This window comes from Stomoxys calcitrans, chromosome 1 (assembly GCF_963082655.1).
Source record: "Stomoxys calcitrans chromosome 1, idStoCalc2.1, whole genome shotgun sequence".
Classification (NCBI taxonomy): domain Eukaryota; kingdom Metazoa; phylum Arthropoda; class Insecta; order Diptera; family Muscidae; genus Stomoxys; species Stomoxys calcitrans.
In genome coordinates, this window is record NC_081552.1 from 183,774,361 (window position 1) to 183,797,402 (window position 23,042).

At 41.1% G+C, this 23,042-nt stretch overlaps 1 protein-coding gene across 3 annotated transcripts in view; it reads right to left on the reverse strand.

Annotated features, from left to right (window-relative positions):
* LOC106092330 (band 7 protein AGAP004871) overlaps positions 1-23,042 on the reverse strand; it is a 180,950-nt gene that overhangs the window by 59,476 nt on the left and 98,432 nt on the right. For all 3 annotated transcript variants that reach the window (XM_059360790.1, XM_059360789.1, XM_059360788.1), the window contains exons 2-4: positions 17,016-17,125; positions 8,832-8,904; positions 8,556-8,638 (exon numbers count right to left, since the gene is read on the reverse strand). In XM_059360790.1, coding sequence (XP_059216773.1) covers positions 8,556-8,638; positions 8,832-8,904; positions 17,016-17,114 — 255 coding nt within the window. In that variant the 5' untranslated portion in view covers positions 17,115-17,125. The remainder of the gene's footprint in view (positions 1-8,555; positions 8,639-8,831; positions 8,905-17,015; positions 17,126-23,042) is intronic.

Consider the following 23,042-nt stretch of genomic DNA (forward strand, 5'->3'; position numbering starts at 1 on the left):
GTTCCGAAAGTGGGTATAAATTTCGTGCTCTACCCCCAACACCTTTCACTTGAGCTCCACATTGATATGGTCCGTAAATATGTCCGATTTAGGGGTGAGGCGGTCTCTAAACACTTAGCCCTGGAAATGTATCAGCATCTTGCTCTACTCTCAAATATCATTTATTTGAACCCCATATTGCCATTGCCGTCAAAATTGGATTTGCTTATCTCAAATACCTTTTATTTAAATCCCTTACTGAAAAAGTCAGCAAATATGTCCAGTTTGGGGTATGGGCCCTAAAAACTATCAATATCGAGCTCCACTCTCTTTAAGACGCAAATTGTCATGGCTGTTTTGAGGGATGGGGCGGCCACTCAGTGACTTGGCCCTGAGAATATATATATATATATATATATATATATATATATATATATATATATATATATATATATATATATATATATATATATATATATATATATATATATATATATATATATATCAGATTCTTGTTCCACTCCAAAATATCTATAATTTGAGCCCCATATTGCAATGATCAGCAAATACGTCCTATTTGGGTGGTGTTATGGGAGGTGGGGTGGCCCATAAACACTTTTTTTTTCGAATATTGATATCAGATTCGTGCTTTACTCCTAAAGACTTTTCATTTGAGCCCCATATTGCTATGGTCGTACCCCCCTTTGGTGGGTGCTTTGGGGAAGGGGTGGATCTCCCCGAAAAATATTTCATTTGAGTACCATATTGCATTTGTCAGCAAATATGTTCTATTTAGGGGGTTTTTGGGGGTTGGTGTGGTCCCCCAAACACTTGGTCCCATACCGAACTTCGGTCAAACCAGCAATGATTAAAGCTTCTAGGAACCGAAGCTAATCGGGAGATCGGTTTAAATTGGAGCTTTATCAAGATATAAACTGATTTTGGCCGTAATTGCCACAGTTATTGGAAGTCATAACAGAACACTTTGTGCAAAATTGTAGCCAAATCGGACAAAAATTGTGGCTTGTAAGGGGTCAAGAAGTCTTGTCGGGAGATCGGTGTATATGGGAGGTATTGGGTTGCCCAAAAAGTAATTGCGGATTTTTCATATAGTCGGCGTTGACAAATTTGTTCACAGCTTGTGACTCTGTAATTGCATTCTTTCTTCGGTCAGTTATCAGCTGTTACTTTTAGCTTGCTTTAGAAAAAAGTGTAAAACAAGTATATTTGATTAAATTTTTGATTTCTTTTAAAAAATCCGCAATTACTTTTTGGGCAACCCAATATATCAGGTTATAGACCGATTTGAACCGTATTTTGCACAGTTGTTTGAAGTAAGTAATCAGAACACAACATGCTAAGTTTCAGTCAAATCGGACGAAAATTGCGGTTTCTAGAGGCTTAAGAAGTCAAATCGGGAGATCGTTTATACCAGGTTATAGATCAATTTTGACCATACTTGTCACAGTTATTGGTAGTTGTAGCAAAACACTACATGCAAGTTTTCAGCCAAATCGGATAAAAATTGTGCCTTCCAGGGGCTCATGAAGTCAAATCGGGAGATCGGTTTATATGGAAGCTTAATCGAAATCTGAACCGATAAAGCCCATTTGCAGTCCCCAATGACCTTCATCAATATTAAGTATCTGTGCAAAATTTCAAGCAGCTAGCTAAACGTGTTCGATCGCTATCATGATTTGGACAGACGGATGGAGATTGTTAGATCGACTCAAAACGCAGAGACAGTCAAGAATATATATACTTTATAGGGTCTTAGTTCGAGATTTTCGAGAGGAGAGTCTCAGTGAGGAGTCAGGTGGCACTGGCTCTTAACTAAATACTGAGTGCCAATGATACTCGAGATGACAAGGCGAGTTATTGGCGCCTTCAAATAACCAATGGCCAACATCAGCGTCTGTTCCCAGGTTAGGGGCGGCTTGTGGCGAGCGTCGGATCTTGGAGCAAGCGGCTCGCCACAACGAGAGATACATGCAATCCCACAAAACCCATGCGGTTGGGTCGCTGGGCCAGTAACCCGCCCCCGGAAAACTGAGAACTACTACGAGAAACAAAGGAATAGTAAAAACAGACCCCCCCCACCAACGTTGACGACCCACGCAAACGAAAAAATGACTATGATTTGCGGATCTGTACCAGGAATGTCCGCACTCTTTATAGAGAAGGTGCAGTATACGCGCTGGCGGATGTATTAGAGAAGTACAAGGCAGATATAACCGCCTTACAGGAAGTGTGATGGACTGGGAATGGCGTCACTACAACACCAAACGGTGACGAACTATGCTATAGCTGCCATAATACGAGGCATGAATTTGGCTGTGGATTTGTGGTTAGTCGGAGACTGAAACGATTTGTCTCAAGCTTTACTCCGGTGGATGAGAGTCTAGCCACAATCCACATAAAAGCCAAATTCTTCAACATCAGCCTTATTTGTGCCCATGCCCCGACGGAAGACAAAGACGAGCAGACCAAGGATATTTTCTACGAGCGCCTAGAGATAGAATATGACCGCTGCCCCGCGCATGATATTAAAATCGTTCTGGGAGATTTTAATGCGAAAATAGGGAAGGAAGACATTTTTGGTCCAACAGTCGGAAAGTTTAGCCTCGACGAGATAACGTCCAGTAATGGGTTGAGGCTGATAGATTTCGCCGCGGCAAAAAACATGGTAGTTAGTAGCACCAGATTTCAACATAAAAATATTCACAAAGCCACATGGCTGTCACCCGATCAAAACACGAGAAACCAAATTGATCACGTTGTGATATATGGAAGGCATTCATCCAGCGTGTTAGATGTACGATCGATCCGTGGAGCGAATATAGATTCGGATCATTACCTTGTTGCAGCAAAGGTTCTCACCCGTTTGAACATGGCGAGGAAAAAACGATCTGACACAGCACGGAAGCTGGACATTGAAAGGCTGCAAACACAACAAATGGCAGCGGCATACTCCACTCGACTGACCCAACTGCTTCATGAAAGCACTCCTTGTTCCGATGATATAATGGCGCAGTGGCAAACTATTGCCCACTCCAACCCCGCAATCATTAGCAACGCGCCAGATGCAGGAGAGGTACCGGGAGAAAAGATGAGAGGAGAAACGTCTATTCCGCAGAAAGAAAAAGGAAATGGAAAGACGTGAGCGTGAGCGAATTGAGATGTACAGCAGACAGAATGAAGTCCGGAAATTCTACCAAAGAATTAAACATCAAACCGATGCTTTGGTGCAGGCACATCCTCCTGCAGAGACAAAGAAGGAAATTTGGTAACTGACACAGATAACATGCTGAGGATATGGAAAGAACATTTTACCCAACTGCTAGTTTCCGATGTTGGCGGCGAAGAGGATACCGCAGAACCAATCCCTGTTGATGGTATAGAATGTTTACCTCCTAGTCAGAATGAGGTCCAAGTAGCAGTAACCCGGCTAAGAACAACAAGGCAGCAGGAACCGACGGGTTACCCACTGAACTATTTAAGACCGGAGGCGACACGCTGATAAGGCGTATGCATCAGATTATCTGCGCAATCTGGCTAGAAGGACGCATACCCGATGATTGGAACCTCAGCATACTATGTCCCGTACACAAGAAAGGAGACAAGACGGAATGTGCCAACTACAGAGGAATAAGTCTCCTCCCCATCGGATACAAGATACTCTCGAGCGTACTGTGTGAAAGATTAAAACCTAAAGTCAATGAGATAATTGGGCCCTATCAATGCGACTTTAGACCAGGTAAATCCACCCTTGACCAGATATTCACACTGCACCAAAACCTGGAAAAGACCCGAGAAGGACAAATAAACACCTACCATCTCTTCGTTGACAACAAAGCCGCCTTCGATAATCCTTTACGTTCAAAGGTATTTCAAGCCATGTCTGAGTTTGGTATTCCTGCAAAATTAATAAGACTCTGCAGGATGACACTTGCTGAAAGAAAGAATCTCTCCGAACCATTTAATATCAAACGAGGTTTCAGACAAGGAGACAGCCTATCGTGTGATCTCTTTAATATCCTGCTGGAGAAGATTATACGAGATGCAGATGTGAATAGGTATGGCACACTAATCACAAGAGAGCACATGCTACTCGCCTATGCCGACGATATGGATATCATTGGTCGGTCACCGGAAGTAGTAACTGCAGCCTTTAAAAGAATCAAAAGAGAGTCGGTGAAAATGGGTTTCAATACCCAAAAAGCCTTGCACAACCGAGCAGATCAAGAAAATGGAGAAAGTTGGGAACCACAGAAGCATGGCCACCTCTCGACAGACGAAGACTACACTTTACAAGACACTGATACTACCCGTGCTGTTATATGGTTCTGAAGCATGGGTACTTGTGAAAACAGATGAGGCAGTGCTTGGAGTATTTGAGAGAAAGATTCTTCGTAAAATATATGGACCAGTTTGCGTTAACGGAGGATATAGGCGACGTATGACGCTGCGTTGGCTAGGTCATGTTATCAGAATGGATGAAGAAGCTCCAGCAAAGAAGTCTTTTGAAGGCAAACACGGTGGTACACGCAAACCGGGAAGACCAAAAGCCCGATGGAAAAAGCTCATATCTCGAAACTTGGTGTCAGTGATTTTAGAATGAGTGCAGAAGATCGAGGCGCTTGGAACGCTATTCTACGTTCGGCTAGTGGAACAAATATTCTGTCATAGCCAATTAAAGTAAAGTAAGGGTCTTAGTTCAATATTTCGAAGTGTTTCAAACGGAATGACTAGATTTGCATACAACCATAAAAATTTTGAGGCTGCTAGTGGTTCCTGAATTCACATCGAGGAAACGTTTAATTTGTTTGGAATATCCAATGAACTGCATTCATAGAACGGTTAGGTTATTAGGTTAGGTTTAAGTGGCAGTCTGCCATCAGACTCACTTAGACGGTTTGGGTCCATTGTGATACTACAAGAACAGAAGAAGGAAAATGCCTTCTAGTTCCTACCGTTGGACCATGCAGATCGCTTTTAAAAGCCTAACAACTTGGGAATGCTCACATCCGCTAACTTAGAAAGGTTATCATAGAAATGTGAACCTAAAGTGAAACTCCTTCTGATTGCTAGTGCTGGACACACACTCAAAAAGTGTTCTATAATCCTCACAACTTCTGCAAAAGTCGTTGCTGGCAACCTTCAGTCTGTCAGCATGTATTTCGATAAGACAGTGACCTGTCATGACGGATACAATGACTGAGACGTCGGTTGTAACCAATGACGGTCATAGTTTTGGAATGCTCACAGCCACCTCTTTGTGACCATCTATTATACGTTGTCCTTGGCGCCTGGTCCTGAAAACTTAGCTTACATGTCGCTAGAGGCATACCCACAGATTGCAGTGTCCCTGGAATGTCTAAGGTTGTTCCTAGTCTCGCAAGCTCGTCTGCTTTACAATTCCCCGGCATATCTCTGTATTCCGGCACCCAGAAATTTTGAACTGTTCAGCCATCTCGTTGAGAGATCCGCGACAGACGAGGGCGGTTTTTGTGTTTCATAATACGTTCTCCAGGAATTTAATGGCTGCCTGGCTGTCTGAAAGGATATTAATGCTAATCGTCGTAATGACGTTATATCTTAGCAATTCCACCGCTTCCTTAATTGCAAGGATCTCCGCTTGCTACACACTGCAATGGTCGGGTAACCTTTACGATATGACCAGTTCTAGATCTTTAGAGTACAACCGAAAGCCCACCTGGTCGTTTAGTTTGGGACCATCCGTAAAGAAGTCTATGTAACTTCTGCTACCAGGGATATCGTACTTTTTGTCAAAAAGCGGCTCAGGTTGGGTGTAATCCACACTGCCTGGAACATCGGATATTGTATCAAGGATAACACAGTGCCTGTAGCCGCCACATGATGAATGAGAAAGTTCCCTTAACCTCACGGCAGTGGTCGCTGCAATTTGGGTAGCCACAATGTCCAGAGGCATAAGATGTAGCATTAAATGCAGTGCATCAGATGGTGTCGTCCTCAGTGCGGCTGTGATGCACAAGCAAACCATTTGTTGGATCCGGTTAAGCAATGAGCAGTAGGTGGACTTTTGAAGCGCTGTCCACCAGACCACAACATTATATACCATTATTGGTCTGACAACTGCAGTATATACCAAATAAACGCGGTCTTAACCCCCAACTTTCGCCAATGACTCTCTTGCAGGTGTATAGGACAAGAGTTGCATTTCTTGCTCCTTCCAAAATGTTGGATTTGAAGTTAAATTTCCTGCCCAGCGAAATAACCAGGTACTTTGCGCTTTCTGCCACTGTTGGTAACTTGTATCTCCAGTTGAAAATAACTACCTCTGTCTTGCACGGATTTACGCCTAGACCATTTTCGGTAACCCACTTTGATGTTGCACATAGAGCTTCCTGAAGTTTATCTCTTAGAGTGCTGGAAAACTGCATACGCGACCACTTTTACACTTTTTTTTTCCAGAGGAGACAGTACACCTCCTTAAAGTGTTCTTCTGCTGAGCCATCTTTTTAGATCCATAGATCCCAAACATGCCGTAATGCATCTACGATATTCGGGAAATCTGGTTCTCTTTCCAGCTTCAAAAAAGTGCATGGAATATCAGTTCTACTCTTCCAGCATCCTGCACTTTCGCCCGATTGCGCTGCCGGTACATACTCCTCAGTCTACCACGTCGTGCCCCGGATTGCTTTTTCGGTGTTCTGGTGAGCTTAGCAGAGCCCTGGCACACTACTGCCGTCATCTCGCTGCCCTCATCTCTCAATTCGGCTGCGATGACAGTTTCAGTGTATGAATCTGAATCGGAAACACCAACTTTTTGGACGCCCCGGTAGCCGAGTTGGTAGAGTGCTTGGTTTACCAGTGCAGGGGTCGTGGGTTCGATTCCCGCCAGAAGCCTTGGTCTGTCGCTACTGGGCTCCTCATTTGTTAGTCTGACAACTAGTTGTGCGCTTGAAGCATTATTCTCGACTACAGGTACCAAGGCATCCGCATCTGATGCGGTCTGACGCCACCACTGCAGCTGTTGGGTCTTTGGAGTTCATTTTGAGCCGACTTCAAACAGACTTTAAAACTTTTTCGTAATAGGTGAGGATCGAAATGAAAACACGTTCGCTCCACTTAACGGCTTATTTGATTGCATAAGTCCGCTCATCTCTGTTGTGCTTCCTTGCCACTCTGGCGTAAGTGGGGGGCTCCTTACCTTTCTGTGACTGTTGCAGCCTTTTGTAAGTTATAGTCCCCCATGAAAAGTCAGGGACCGTGCGCGCTTCCTTCGTTCCTGTTCCGATTTTGTCTCCCTCTGCAGGACACTGTCTGCAGTCTCCATTGGGGGATGGCTGGCTTGATCTTCCATGAGTACTTGAAGGCGGTGAGCTCTTCCTGTCAGCTTAGCCAGACCCTCGCACATTTCTGCCGTCATCTCGCTGCCCTCATCTCTCGATTCGGATGCGATAACTGTTTCATTGACACTGTCGCTGTCTGAATCTGAATAGGAAACACCACCTTTACTTAAAGCCTAGGGATGAACTGCGCATCCCCCTGGTTTATTTGCATCTTCCTCATTTGTTAGTCTGACGACTGTTTGTGCGCTGGAAGCATTATTCTCGACTGAAGGTGTCAAGGCACCCACACCTATAGGAGGGCCGATCTTCAGCCTATAGTCTGCTATAGCTCTCATATAAACCCATCTCCCGATTAGCCTTATACTGCTCCTAGAAACCAAAATATTGTCCTTTTTTTGGCAGCTGTTTAATACGTTAAGTAAAAGTATGCCTTTCAACTTAGTCCAGTTTATGTAGTTTTTGAGCAGAATCCATGTGTCATATTTATTTTTGGTGTTTAATTCTTTATAAGATCTTAGATCAATTTTACGAAGAGCTATACAAATGGAATAACGTATTTGGTATACCAGCATTCCAAGTTTTAATCGTTGCTGAGAATAGCAAAGACTTGTCATTAATTCTACCGTAAAGGACTGTACATCGCTGGAAATAGTTTAATACAGCTCTGATATAAAATTTTTTATTTGTTTTCTTTGCCCTCTATATGCTGGCTCAAATATTATCATTTTTGGCTCAAATATTATCCGAATTGGCTCAAATTTTCCAGGCAAGTTCCGAATAGGTCTATAACCTAACGTATCCGGATTTGATCATAAAAGGCTGTGGGTGACACTATTTTTAACAGAATTGAGGAAGTGATTCCCCCCGTTACCGCCATCCTATGTCTGAAAGAATAAAAACCTTGTGTGATGAACCATTAAGCCCCCACTCTTCGTTATGGCTATAAAAATAAACAAAATTCAATTTGGATTTCCCTTTTGTGTTGTAGGCCTTTAAGCCTTCTTAAGGAAAATCTCACTTATACAATGAAAAAGAAAATCTACATTTATTTTTAAATTTCAAAAAGTTCTTGCTCGTTTTCCATAGATACTCTCTCTACAAAGTAAAACGGATTAACTTTCTATGCTTTCGAAGGAAACCCATTTAAGTCGATTTGATAACTTCCAATTTGATTGACCATTTTGCTTTTGGCCTCAAAATTAAACTGAGATTTCCTCCTACGAGTATTTGTTGGCTTACCTCTTGTGGAGGGACATCGTATGTCCTGGTACGTAAATCCACTCTCGCATATGAGTCTATGCAAGGCAGTATGAAAAATATGCCTGTAAATAAAAAGGAAATTATTTTGAGTTGGATTCTGTTTGTGTCTGTGTGTGTGTGGATGTTTGTGGTTGAGTTGTTTATTCTTTGTCGCCTTAAAGCCATAAAATCTTAATAACTCAATTCAATGGCAAGCGCCTGTGGTAATCATCAATGATTTGCTCTATAAAAATAAATAAGATGGCAATAATGTACCTGGTCCTTTGGCTCCACCCTGCATTAAACGGCCCAAACGAAAGATAACAGCACGTTCATATTCCTGGACCACCTGCAAAAGGATGGGATAAACAAAAAGGACAAATAAGAAACAATAGCATTTGTTCAAGACCAATGTACAAATATACCCAAGAAGACCCCCCCCATGCATGTATACACACCACACACAGCCACCTGAGATGTCGCCTATAGACATAATAAATATGTATTTCTGGGTATCCACAAGAGGGTGGATCGAACAAAAATGACAATAAGTTATAAAACAAGTTAAAGTGTGCTAAGTTTGGCCGGACCGAATCTTACATACCCTCTACCATGGATCGCATTTGTCTAGTTCTTTTCCCGGTATCTCTTTATAAGCAACCAATGGATAAAAGAAAAGAATTGTTAAGTTATGGTCCGAATCGGACTGAATTGAATGTTGGAGGCCATACTAGAAGTTATTGTGTAAAATTTCAGCCAATTCGAAGAAGATTTGCGCCCTTTGGGGGCTCTGCGTTTATATTAGAGTTGTATCAGGTTATAGACCGATTTAAACCATATTTGACACGTATGACACGTCGAAGCTGCTGTACGAAATTTTAGCCAAATCGGCCTGTAATAACGCCCTCTAGAGGTTCAAGAAATTAATATTCATGATCGGTTTATATGGCAGTTATATCAGGTTATGAACCCATATGAACTATACTTAGCACAGTTGTTGGAAGTCATAACGAAATATGTCATGCCGAATTTCAGTCAAATCGGTTTATATGACCGCTATATCAGGTTATAGACCGATTTCAACTATACTCTCAGCACAGTTGGAAATCATAACAAAACACCTCATGCAAAATTTAAGCCAAACCGGAGAAGACTTGCGCCCTCTAGTGGCTCAAGAAGATGGAAGAGAGAGAGATAGAGAGAGAGAGAAGCAAGATTCAAGATCGGTTTATATGTCAGCTATATCAAAACATTCACCGATATGGACCATTAACAATCCCAATCGACCTACACTAATAAGAAATATTAGTGCTAAATTTCAAGCTGCTAGCTTTTGTCCTTCGAAAGTTAGCGTGCCTTCGAGAGACAGACGGACGGACATGGCTAGATCGACTTAAAATGTCATGACGATTAAGAATATATATACCTTATGGGGTCTTAGACGAATATTTCGAGAAGTTACAAACAGAATGACGAAATTAGTATACTCCCATCCTATGGTGGAGGGTATAAAAATGTTAAAATGCAGATGCAAATTTTGCTCATGAACATTCCATTAAGGGACAGGGGCAAACTTCTCACATATCAATGAGTGCAGTCCCATTCAAATTTTAAGCTCAATGATAAGGAACCTCCTTTTTACAGCCGAATCCGAATGGCGTTCTGCAGTGCGACAACTCTTAGAAGAGAAGTTTCTACATGGCATAGTTCCTCACAAATGTTGCCAGCATTAGGGGGGGAAAAACCTCTCCTGAAAATTTTTCATATGGTCTCGCCAGATTTCGAATCCAGGCGTTCAGCGTCATAGGCAGACATGCTAACCTCTGCGCTATGATGGCTTCCTAAACAAATTATTACACCCTCCACCATAGGTTAGGGGGGTATACTAATTTCGTCATTCCGTTTGTAACACCTCGAAATATACGTCTAAGACCCCATATTCTTGATCTTTATGACATTATAAGTCTATCTAGCCATGTCCGTCCGTCCGTCTGTTGAAAGCATGCTAACTTGTTATCTGATGTGGATGAAATTGGGCAAGTGGTGTTTTGGTATCAAATCAGATATGGTCTAAATCGGTTCATAACCTGTTATAGCTGCCATATAAAGCGGCCTCGGGTCTTGACTTCTAGAGATTCTAGAGGGCACAATACTTATCCTATTTGGCTGAAATGTTCTGGTATTCCAACATTTGTACCAAGTATAGCCTATATCAGTTCATAACCTGATACAGCCGCCACATAAACTGATCTCCCGAATAGACTTTTTGAGCCTCTAGAGGCCGCAATTCGTATCCGATTTGGCTGAAATTTTGCATGAAGTATTTTATTTTGACTTCCAACAACTGTGTTAAATATGGTCTAAATCAGTCTTTATCCTGATATAGCCGCCATATAAACCGATCTTCCGATTAGACTTCTTGGGCTTCCAGAGGGCGCAATTCTTATCCACAATGGTTGAAATTTTGTATTTTTTGTACAATCTTCGATATTTAACCAGATATAGCTGCCATATAAACCGATCTCCCAGTTTGACTTTTTGAGCTTCTGGGGGCCTGCAACTTTGGATGTGGTGTTTTTCTATGACTGATGTTTATCTATTGGAAAAAGTCATTTAAAGAACTTGTTTTTCTTTAATATCTGCATATTTTTTGATTCACCCCAATGTTTTGGGTAAACTTTACACGAAACGCTTGTTTCACCAGCTTTTCAAACATAAATTCATGTAAGTGTGATATTTGTATTATTCTGGTACCTATTGGTTGCTGTGTGGTTATCGGTTTGTATTTGTGTGTGTTTACAATAATCATTGAAGTGAAAAATACAGTGATTGTGAAAAGTAAGGCATGTATTCAGACAATCTCCTATATCCATCTCATTTTAACAGCGATTTTATGTAAAATGTTCAAATAAACCAGTTTATGTGTAGACTAATTTGAAAATTAGGAGCTACAGGAAAGTTTTCCAAAGAAACCCCATAAAATTCAGTAAAACTCACGAAATTTTTATTGAATCGATAGTACTGTCCATATAATTTAATGTTTGAAGATTATTTCATGCAAACGTTGACCGTGACTGCACCTCAGCTTAGTCCAATTTGGCATACTCTTTCCAACATTTCGGCTGGTATCTCAAGAATAAATGCTTCAATGTTGTCTACCAATGCGTCAATTAAAGCGGGCTTGTCTGTATTAATATGAGCTTTAACATAGCCTCCCAAAAAAAGAAAAAAAAAATGGTGTAAAGGCGTCAAATCGCACGATCTCGGCGATCAATTGACCGGTCCCGAACGTGAATTAAATGTTCACCGAACTCACCTCTCAATAAATCCATTGTTACGCGTGCTGTGTGGCATGTGGCTTCGTCTTGCTGAAGCCACATGTCATGCAAATCAAATTTTTGCAGTTTCGGCAAAAAAAGTTGGATATCATCTCACGATTGCGCTCACTAGTCACAGTTACGTTACGATTCGAATCGTTTATGAAGAAGTACGGTCCAATGATATCACCAGCCCATAAACCGCACTAATCTTTTCTTTTTCTGGATGCATTGGTAACTCTTGCAATGCTTCTGGCTGATCTTCACTCCAAAATCGACATTTCTGTTTATTTACGTACCCATTGAGCCAAAAATGAGCTTAGTCGTAAAATGGGAGGAGCGCGCGTTGAACTTTATTAGCATAGCATCCATTTTGATAATAAAATTCAATAATTTGGAAGCGTTGTTCGTTTGTAAGACGATTTATGGTTAAATTATAGACCAAACTGAAGATGTTTGACAGTGAAACAAAACACGAAACGTGCGTGAGCTGTTTTAACCAGAAAAATAATAGCCCTAAAGAGCCAAGTTCACTGGAAAGTTTCCCGGGAAATTCGTTTCAACGAGTAGTTCTAGTGTTTCCTCACTAGACATTGTCTATGCATTCTCTGACTTCTGAATATGCCACCGCAGCAGAGCTCGAGGATAGTATATTCCTTAGCCTAGAGGCCTCAGATGTATCCTCCACGGAGCTGCAGAATTCCACCCAGCATTTGTTCTGAGCCTTTTTCAGCTCGCCCTTGTATTTTCTTGGCACAGTCTTTTAGATGACCCAAACGTGTGGTGCTCTTGTGGCTTTTGCTCTGCTTTCTGCAGTCCTTCATTAGACCAAGCAGCAGTGGGGTCCACCAAGGCGGCCGCTGTTTGCCCCTTGGCTTGGCACTTGGCACATGCTGACACGACAGAGTCATTCACGGAGTTCGTGATACGGTTGACCTTTATGTCTATATCCTCCGCAGTTTCCACTTCCTTTTCTGATCTAGAAGGCATAGACGTGCAGAATGTGTGAACAGTGTGTGCCTAATCCGCGTTTCTTCTGTTTAGCCGAGGGACCATTTCTGCAGTATTTTCCCCAAGGCTGAAACTAATGTACCGATGATCAGAGAAGCTGTGGCCATCCAACGCTTCCCAGTCGCATATCCTTCCACTAAGATCTTCCAATACAATGATAACATCTAGTACCTCCTGCCTGTTCCTGGTAATAAAGGTCGGATTATTCTCTTTACGAATGAAGATTTGGCACTTGCAAATGCAAATTTGCCCGCGAACATTCCATTGAGGAACAGCGCCAAACATCGCACATATCAATGAGTGCTGTCCCATTCTAGATTAAGCTCAATGAATAGGGACCTCCTTTTTATAGACGACTCCGAATGGCGTGGTCCAGCGCGACACCTCTTTGGGGAGAAGTTTACATGGCAAAGTACCTTACAAATGTTGCCAGACTAATTAAATACTAAATTTCCAATGAACATTCCATTAAGGAACAGGGGATACTTCTCTGATTTCAATGAGTGCAGTATGATTAATGTTTAAGCTCAATGATAAGGGGTCTCCATTTTATGCCGAGTCCGAACTGCGTGCCGCATAGTGACACTACTTGGTAGAGAATTAGTAAGGGGATTATCACCGCTGCAAATTTTTCTGATGTCTGAACCCAGGCGCTCGGCGTCACAGGCGGACATATTAACCCCTGCGCCACGTTTGTAACACATCGAAATATTCATCTAATGCCCGGAAAACATATATATATTAATCGTCTCGAAGTTCTGAGTCGATCTAGCCATGTCCATCCGTCCGTCTGTCTGTCGAAATCAAGCTAGACGCTTGAAGTTTTGCACAGATACCTAATACTGATGTAGGTCGTTGGGGTTTGCAAATGGGTCGCGATTTGACTTCTTGAGCCCTTACAAGCCGCAATGTTTGTCCGATTTGACTAAAATTTAGCATGTAATGTTCCGTTATAACTTCCAACAATTGCGCCAAGTACGGTCTAAATCGGTCTATAACCTGATATAGCTTAGCCCTTACAAGCCGCAATGTTTGTCCAATTTGGCTGAAATTTAGCATGTAATGTTCCGTTATGACTTCCAACAATTGCGCCAAGTGCGGTCCAAATCAGTCTATAACCTGATATTGCGCCCATGTAAACCGGTCCCTCGATCATCCTTATTCGGTTCCTAGAAGCCTTAATTTTTAATTTAATAAGTAGAAAAAAATTATTTTCTTCAACTAAATTAATTTTGCATAAATTTTTAGCAGAATCCATGGAGGTGGGTTACCAAGATTCGGCCCGGCCTAATTTAGCACGCCTTTACTTTTTTTTTTTTTTTTTGGTTGATTCTATCCCTCTATGCGCCGTTCGTGCTCGCCTATAAAAAGGCGGTCCCATTTTATTGAGCTTGAAACTTGAATCGGACAACACTTATTGATATGTGACATGTTTGCCCCTGTTCCTTAGTGGAATGTTCATGGGCAAATTTCCCACCTTGGCTTTCCTCATGTATAGGTAGATCGCTGTCTTCGCTGGTCTAAAATTTAGATCGCTACGTCTTGACCACTCGTTTGCCACATGCAACATACATAGATGATAACTTTGGAAAGTGAGTTATGTTACACCTCTCGACATTCTTCTTCAATTTGGCCTAGATCTCTCGATTTAAGATCTTGGGGCCATAAGAGACGCATTTATTTTCCGATTTCGCTGAAATTTGGAACAGTGAGTTGTGTTAAAGTCTACGAGATCCTTTTTATACGCTCCACCATAGGATGCGGGTATACCAATTTCGTCATTCTGTTTGTTACACCTCGAAACATGCGTCTGAGACCCCATAAAGTTTATACATTCCTAATCGTCATGTCATTTTAAGTCGATCTTGCCATGTCCGCCCGTCCGTCGAGAGCACGCTAACTTTCGAAGGAGTAAAGCTAGCCGCTTGAAATTTTGCACAAATACTTTTTATTAGTGTAGCTCGATTGCGATTGTAAATGGGTCAAATCGCTCCATGTTATGATATAGCTGCCATATAAACCGATCTTGGGTCTTGCCGTCTTGAGCCTATAGAGGGCGGAATTCTCGTCTGATTTGACTGAAATTTTGCACGTGGTATTTTGGCATCACTTCCACCAACTGTAAAGTATGATTCAAATTGGTTTATAATCTGGTATAGCTTCCATATAAACCGATCTTGGATCTTGACTTCTTGAGCCAATAGAGCCGATTTGGCTGAAATTTTGCATGAGATGTTTCGTTATGACTTCCAATAACTATGCTAAGTATAGCGCAAATCGGTACATAACCTGATATAGCTGGCATATAAACCGATCTGGAATCGTGACTTCTTGAGCCACTAGAAGGCGCAATTATCATCCGACTTGGCAGACATTTTGTATAACGGCTTCTCTCATGACCTTCAACTTACGTGTCTAATATGGTCTGAATCGATCAATAGCTTGATACAGCTCCCATATAAACCGATCTCCCGATTTAGCTTCTTGAGCCCCTACAAGGCGCAATTCTTATCCGAATAAACTGAAATATTACACAATGACTTCTACAATGTTCAGCATTCATTAATGGTCCGAATCGTACTATAATTTGATATAGCTCCAATAGCATAACAGTTCTTATTCAATATTCTTTGTTTGCCTCAAAAGATATACCACGCATAGAACTCGACAAATGCGATCCATGGTGGAGGGTATATTAGATTCGGCCCGCCCGTACGCTTTTACTTGTTTAATATGGATATAGCTGCCGTATAGACCGATCTCGCGATTGAAGTCTTGGCCCCATAGATGGAGTATTTATTATCCGATTTTGGATATAACTACCACAAAAACCAATATTTTGCTCAACAAAATGGATCAGTGACTTGTATTTATTAGACCACTCAATGCCCCTTGATCTATGCTGCTATGAGTGCATTAAAGCCATCACCGGATTATGATGAAAAGTGGTTTATATACCCCAAGTGGTGGGTATCCAAAGATCGGCCCAGCCGAATTTAATGCCTTTTCCTTGTGGCCCCTGTGGCCCAGGTCCACTCCAGATCCCGGCCCACTCAGCATTGGTCTAAGAATTGGAGCAGTATGTTGGTCCTCATATTGTTAAAAGTGGCACAAAGGAAATAAGGCTTGTAGGTCGATAGGCCTTTGGAGCAGCATAGCTTCGCTTGCCGCACTTGGGTATGGACCCATGTCTTCTGCCAAAGCATTTGGAGTATAAGCTTGCCATAGGCACGCTGTAAACAAAACGGCTAGTAGGTAGTCCCGCCTTCTTCAGTAGTAATGTCGAAAATATTTCATCGGGTCATGATTTGAAAACCCCACGATTGCAATCGTAATCTTATTGACATTATCGGCAATGACCTCTATGACATCCAGAGCAACTTGCCATTCCGTTTGTAACACCTCGAAATATCGACCCCATAAAATATACATGTTCTGGATCGTCTTGACAATTTAAATCGATTTAGCCATATCCGTTCCTCAATCCGTCTGTCGAAATCACTAGCTGTCGAACGAATAAAGATATCCGCTTGGCATTTTGCACAGATACTTAATATTGATGTAGGTCGTTGGGGATTGCAAATGGGACATATCGGTTCTGTTTTGGATATAGCTCCTATGTATGTAAACGGATCTCCTGATCCGACCGAAATATTTGTCCGATTTAGCTTAAATTTTGTACGTAGTGTTTTGTTATGATTTCCAGCAACTGTGCCAAGTACGGTTCATATCTGTATAATATAGCATCCATATAAGCCGATCTCCTGATATGACTTCTTGATCAACTGGAAACAGCAATTGTTATCCTATTTGGGTGAAATTTTGCACGAAGTGTTTTGTTATGATTTCCGACAACTGCCTCAAATAAGTTCCAAATCGGTGTGTAACCTGACATAGCTCCCATATAAACCGATCTCCCGATTTGTCTCCAACGGCCCCCAGAAACGTCAATTTTCGACTGGTTTTTCAACTAAATTCACTTTGTATAAGTTTTAGCAGAACCCACAGTGGTGGGTTCTCAAGATTGAGCCCGGCTGAACTTAGCACATTTTTACGTGTTGTTTATCTAATGGCACCCACTTTACAATCTTAAACTTAATCCTTATTAAAATTCACCAATATATTCACTTACCTTGAAGCACACAAATAAACTGAAGGGTAATGTCAAAATGACCAGACACACCGAAAGGAATATCAGGATTTTGCCGCACGTTGATGCCTGATGATTCATGTCTCCATTGACTTTGAAGATGCCACAAGAGAGACAGGCAGCCGATTATGACAACATTGGATATGCAATGAAAATACAAACAAACACACACGGACAAAGAAGAAAAGGCAATTAGTTTAACAAATTACACAGATGCGAGTTGAAATACAAAAACCGAACAGATGTCAGAAATAGTTGTAAATGTATGTGTACTGTGTCCTTAAGCTACGATATGATTGGAATGTAATACAAAGCACAGCAAAGCAATGTTTGGGGAATTATAACTCTATCTGTAGTTGGGCAAACGAAGCAATCAAATCATAATGTCTCATATCATCTTTTACCATTTCAGAGGAATTACTTGAAATGGCCATTTCCGTCGTCATATGGAATCTCTTTAACTAATATGACAACTTTTATGGCCAATTTTCTTCTTCGCTCACTCTTTGTGTGATATATCATAAAATCGTTTTTTTTTCTTCTTTTATTTTTACTTTGTTTGGTTCCTTTGAAAGTTTTTGCCGAAAGTCTTAGCAGATTCTTAACATGATGATGGCGCAGGAGGGAAGGGGCATGTGGTGTGGTATGTCGTAGGCGATTGAACAAACTTTCATATTTTGTCCAAAATGACATTTATAGCAAACCCCAACAAATATTTGCTACCAATGTTGTTGTGGCATAACGCCCAACTGTTTGGGCACCATCTGGATATGACATTTGGCCGAAAGGCTATTTCCAAGGCGCCAGACGTAGAGAAATGTTGGTCCAATTTAATTGTATTTAAATGTTTATTGCTTTGAGTGTTTTAAGTTTTCCATTTACAAGGTTCAATACAAGAGTTTTTTTTTCTATAAAGGCTCAACTATTGAAACAAAAATGAATAAATGTAGCGCGGAAATGAAGGATATGAAATAAATGATGGTTGTTGGAATAGTATTGAAACCGGAAAGTTGGAGTGGGACAACAAGGACTTAGGGAAAAAGGAAAATTGATACCAATGTTTTTCGTCTGCTTGAAGCTACGATATTTTTTCATATATAATGAAAAAATTGTGTAAATTATGAGATACGTAGTAAGAACTGAAAGTGGGTATTTCAGATATATCAAAAAACAATTAACAAGGCGTGAAGTGAACTTTGGATACCCACCACCTCGGGTATATATTTAAACCACCTTTCATCGAAATCAGGTGAAAAATGCATACTTTATGCCTAATAGCAGCTGTATCGAAATATGTTCCGATTTGGACCAAATACTGACAAAATATTGCTCTTTTTAATAGCTATATCTAAAAATAAACCGATCTGATCCATATAGGACACGGATGTCGAGAAGCCTAACATAAGTCACTGTCTCAAATTTCTGTAAAATCGGATTATAAATGATCCTTTTATGGGGCCATGACTTTAAATCGAGGTATCGGTCTATATGGCAGCTAATCCAAATCTTGACGGATTTGGGTTAAGCTGTAGAAAAATGTCCAAGAGCCTTATACAACTCACTGTTCCAAATGCAACTTTTATGGCTCAAAAACCTTAAACCCAGAGATCGGTCTATATGGCAGCTATATCCAAATCTGGACCGATCTAAGCCAACATGAAGGAGAATGTCAAGGGGCCTAACATAACTCACTGTCCCATATTTTGGCGACATCGAACAACAAATGTACCTTTTATGGGCCTTAAACCTTAAATCGCAAGATCGGTCCATAATTCAGCTATATCCTAATCTGGGCCGATCTGAGCCAAATTGAAGAAGGATGTCGAAAGGCCTCACACAACTCACTGTCCCAAATTTCAGCAAAATCGGATAATAATTGTGGCTTTTATGAGACTAAGACCCTAAATCGGCGGATCGGTCTATATGGGGACTATATCAAGATATAGTCCCATATAGCCCTTCTTCGAACTTAGCCTGCTTATGGACAAAAAAAGAAAAATAATCTGTGCAAAGTTTCAGCTCAATATCTCTATTTTTAAAGACTGTAGCGTGATTTCAACAGACAGACGGGCCGACATGGCTAGATCGTCTTAGATTTTTACGCTGATCAAGAATATATATAATTTATAGGGTCGGAAATGGATATTTCGATGTGTTGCAAACGGATTGACAAAATGAATTGGGGTATATTCAATTTGGTGGGTCTCTCGATTAAAGGTTTTGGGTACATAAGAGGCACATTTATATTCCGATTTCGCTGAAATTTGACACAGTGAGTTGTTTTGGGCGCCTCGACATATTTCTGCAATTTGGATATAGCTGCCGTATGAACCGATTTCTCGATTTAAGGTTTTGGGACCATAAAAGGCGCATTTATTTTCTGATGTCACCGAAATTTGGGAAAGTGAGTTGTGTTAGGCCCCTCAACATCTTTCTGCAATTTAGCTCAGATCGGTCCATATTTGGATACAGCTGCCATATAGACCGATCTCTGGATTTAAGATTATGGGCACATAAAAGGCACATTTATAATCCGAATTCGCTGAAATTTGACACCGTGACTTTCGCTAAGCTTTTCAACATCCGTGTCGTATATGGTTCAGATCGGTCTATAGCTACCTATATATATCGGATATAGCTACCAAAAAGACCAAAATTATGTTCCACGAAATTGAACAATATCTTGAACTTATTAGACCACTCAATGTTCGTGCCGCATTTGCTCCAAATCGGACCATATTTCGAATCAGCTGATATGGGGGCATAAATTATGCATTTTTCATTGGATTATGATGAAAGGTGTTTTATATATATACCCGAGGTGGTGGGTATCCAAAGTTCGACCCGGCCGAACTTAACGGCATGTTATGGACGGATACGAATGGTATGTCTCATGTTGAAAGTCACAAAAAATACCATCTTCAAATTTCAAGCAATTGAATCGGAATGCCCCTCTAGAGGCTCATGAAGTTTAATCACGAGATTGGTTTGTCATGGTTGTTGGAAGTCACAGCAAAACATTACATGACAAAATCCAATTAAACCTTGTGGTAATTGCTCCCTCTAGAGGCTCAAGAAGTCAAACCGCAAGATCAGGGTATATGTCAGCTATTTTAGGATATGGACAGATTTGAGCCATACTTAGCACAGTTACATGTCAAAATAAAACTCAACGTGTTGAATCAAATAAGAATTGCGCCATCTAGAGGCATAAGAGGTCAAATTAGTAGATCTGCTTATAAGGGAGCTATATTAGTTTATAAACCGATTTGACCATACTTGTCAAAGTTTTTAGAAGTCGTAATAGAAATAAAATTTTAGCCAAAAAGGTAAATAACTGCGACCTCTAGAGGCGGAAATCGGGAAATCGGTTTATATGGCAGCTAAACCAAATGATAGACCGATATGGTCAACAATTGGGTAATAACTTAGTTCGATTTATATCGAGCTTTCTTAGAGATCGCACAAAAAAAGAGTTGTTGAAGATGGGTTCTCATTTATTGAATTTAAATTGTACCACAAGGCTCTGTCCTTTCTCCCTTCCTTTTATACCCTCCACCATAAGATGGGGGTATACTAATATCGTCATTCTGTTTGTAACTACTCGAAATATTCGTCTGGGACCCCATAAAATACATATATTCTTGATCGTCGCGACATTTTAAGTCGATCTAGCTATGTCCCTCCGTCCGTCTGTCTGTCGAAAGCACGCTAACTTCCAAAGGAGTCATGCTAGCCGCTTGAAATTTTGCACAAATACTTCTTATTAGTGTAGGTCGGTTGGTGTTGTAAATGGGCCATATCGGTCCATGTTTTGATAAAGCTGCCATATAAGCCGATCTTGGGTCTTGACTTCTTGAGCCTCTAGAGTGCGCAATTCTTATCTGATTGGAATGAAATTTTGCACGACGTATTTTGTTATGATATCCAACAACTGTGCCAAGTATAGTTCAAATCGGTCCATAACCTTATATAGCTGCCATATAAACCGATCTTGGATCTTGACTTCTTGAGCCTCTAGAGGGCGCAATTCTCGTCCTATTTGACTGAAATTTTGCACATAGTGTTTTGGTATCACTTTCAAGAACTGTGTTAAGTATAATTCACATCGGTTCATAATCTGGTATAGCTGTCATATAAACCGATCTTGGATCTTGACTTCTTGAGCCAATAGAGCGCGCAATTCTCATCCGATTTGGCTGAAATTTTGCATGAGGTGTTTTGTTATGACTTTCAATAATTGTGCTAAGTATAGCGTAAATCGGTATGTAACCTGATACAGCTGCCATATAAACCGATCTGGGATCTTGACTTCTTGAGCCTCTAGAGGGCTCAACGGCTCCTCTCATGACTTTCAACATAGTTGTCTAATATGGTCTGAATCGATCAATAGCTTGATACAACTCCCATATAAATCTATCTCCCGATTTTGCTTCTTGAGCCCCTGCAAGGCGCAATTCTTATCCGAATGAACTGGAATATTACACAATGACTTCTACAGTGTTCGGCATTCATTTATGGTCCGAATCAGACAATAACTTCATATAGCTCCAATAGAATAAAAGTTCTGGTTCAATATTCTTTGATTTCCTAAAAATAGATAGCCCGTATAGAACTCGACAAATGCGATCCATAGTGGAGGGTATATAAGATTCGGCCCGGCCGAACTAAGCACGCTCTAACTTGTTTTCATTAACAGTCTATTGTGTCCGACTTCGAATATCTACACAGTTAAGGATAACAGCAGCCTTTGTCAGTCAAAGGTTTGGAGTAGAAAGTACGTAAGGCTTATGGGTCTATTGGCCTTTGGTGTCGCATAACTTGCTTTGCCGGGCTTGGGTATAAATACCACCCTTGCTTCCTGCCAGGCTTTCGGAGTTATGGAAGTCCTAGGCACGCTGTTAAAATTTTTGGTTAGAAGAGGCGGCAGATAGCCTGCCTCTTTCTTTAGTAACCCCGGAAATATTCTATTAGGTTCAGGTGACTTAAATGGTTTGAAGCTCTTCAAGGATTCCTTCACCTTTAACTCTGTAATTATAAACCTTCGATTAACTTCATTATTCCAAGATTCCGGTGTCTCCGCGAGTCCTTTCGTATCCTGTGGAAATGGGTTTTCATAAAAAGCCTCAACGTGTCCTCCGTTGTCTCTGCTCTCACTCCGTTGTCGTCTACTGAAGTTTCAGTTTGGTCATTGGTTTTTGAAAGCAACTTTTTTATCTTGTTTATCTTGGCGGCGTCATTAACGCTATCGACCTGTTTACAGAAAAGCTTCCAGGAGGCACGTTTTGCCGCTCTGATAATCGAAGGACCCCACCAGTGCAGTCTGGTCCTGTTGACATTTTCGTCAATGTCTTCTATGCTTGGACAATCAAAATTTTCTTGCCCAAGTCTTCTTCTTAGTACCCTTTCGAGTTTTGTCCAGTTGGTTTTCAACTAATTCCGGAAGCTTATCGGATTCGGCGCTGGCCGTGCTATTCTAAACCTAATGTAGCGATGGCCAGAGAAAGAGTGTTCCATGGAGACCCTTCAATCCTGAACCCCATTGATTAGATTTTCCGAACATATTGTCACATCTAATATCTCCTCCCGAATGCTATTAACAAAGGAAGTGGTGTTACCAATAATAAGTATTATTTGGTCGTTGGTGTTCAAGAACTCTGCCAGGGTTTGGCCCCGCTTATTAGTGTTGGTATTACCCCACGAAAAGTGGCGAGAGTTTGTATCGCACCCTATTAGTACCTCGTTTCCTGTCTGTTTTGCTTTCCTCACCAGCCGTTGCAGCACCGACGTGGGTGGCGGTGTCGAAGAGTCGAAAGGTAGATAAAGTGATGCCAGGTATGCTCCACCGTCTCCCTCTCTCACCACTTGCATCCGACGTTGACAACTCTGGGGAAAATATATATTTTTTCCCCGTTGGTATTTCATATGGTTCAGTCCAGAATCTTCGTTCCGGATCGTCCATGGCTCCTGAATTAAGGCAGTATGAATCTCGACCTTGCTGATTTTCTC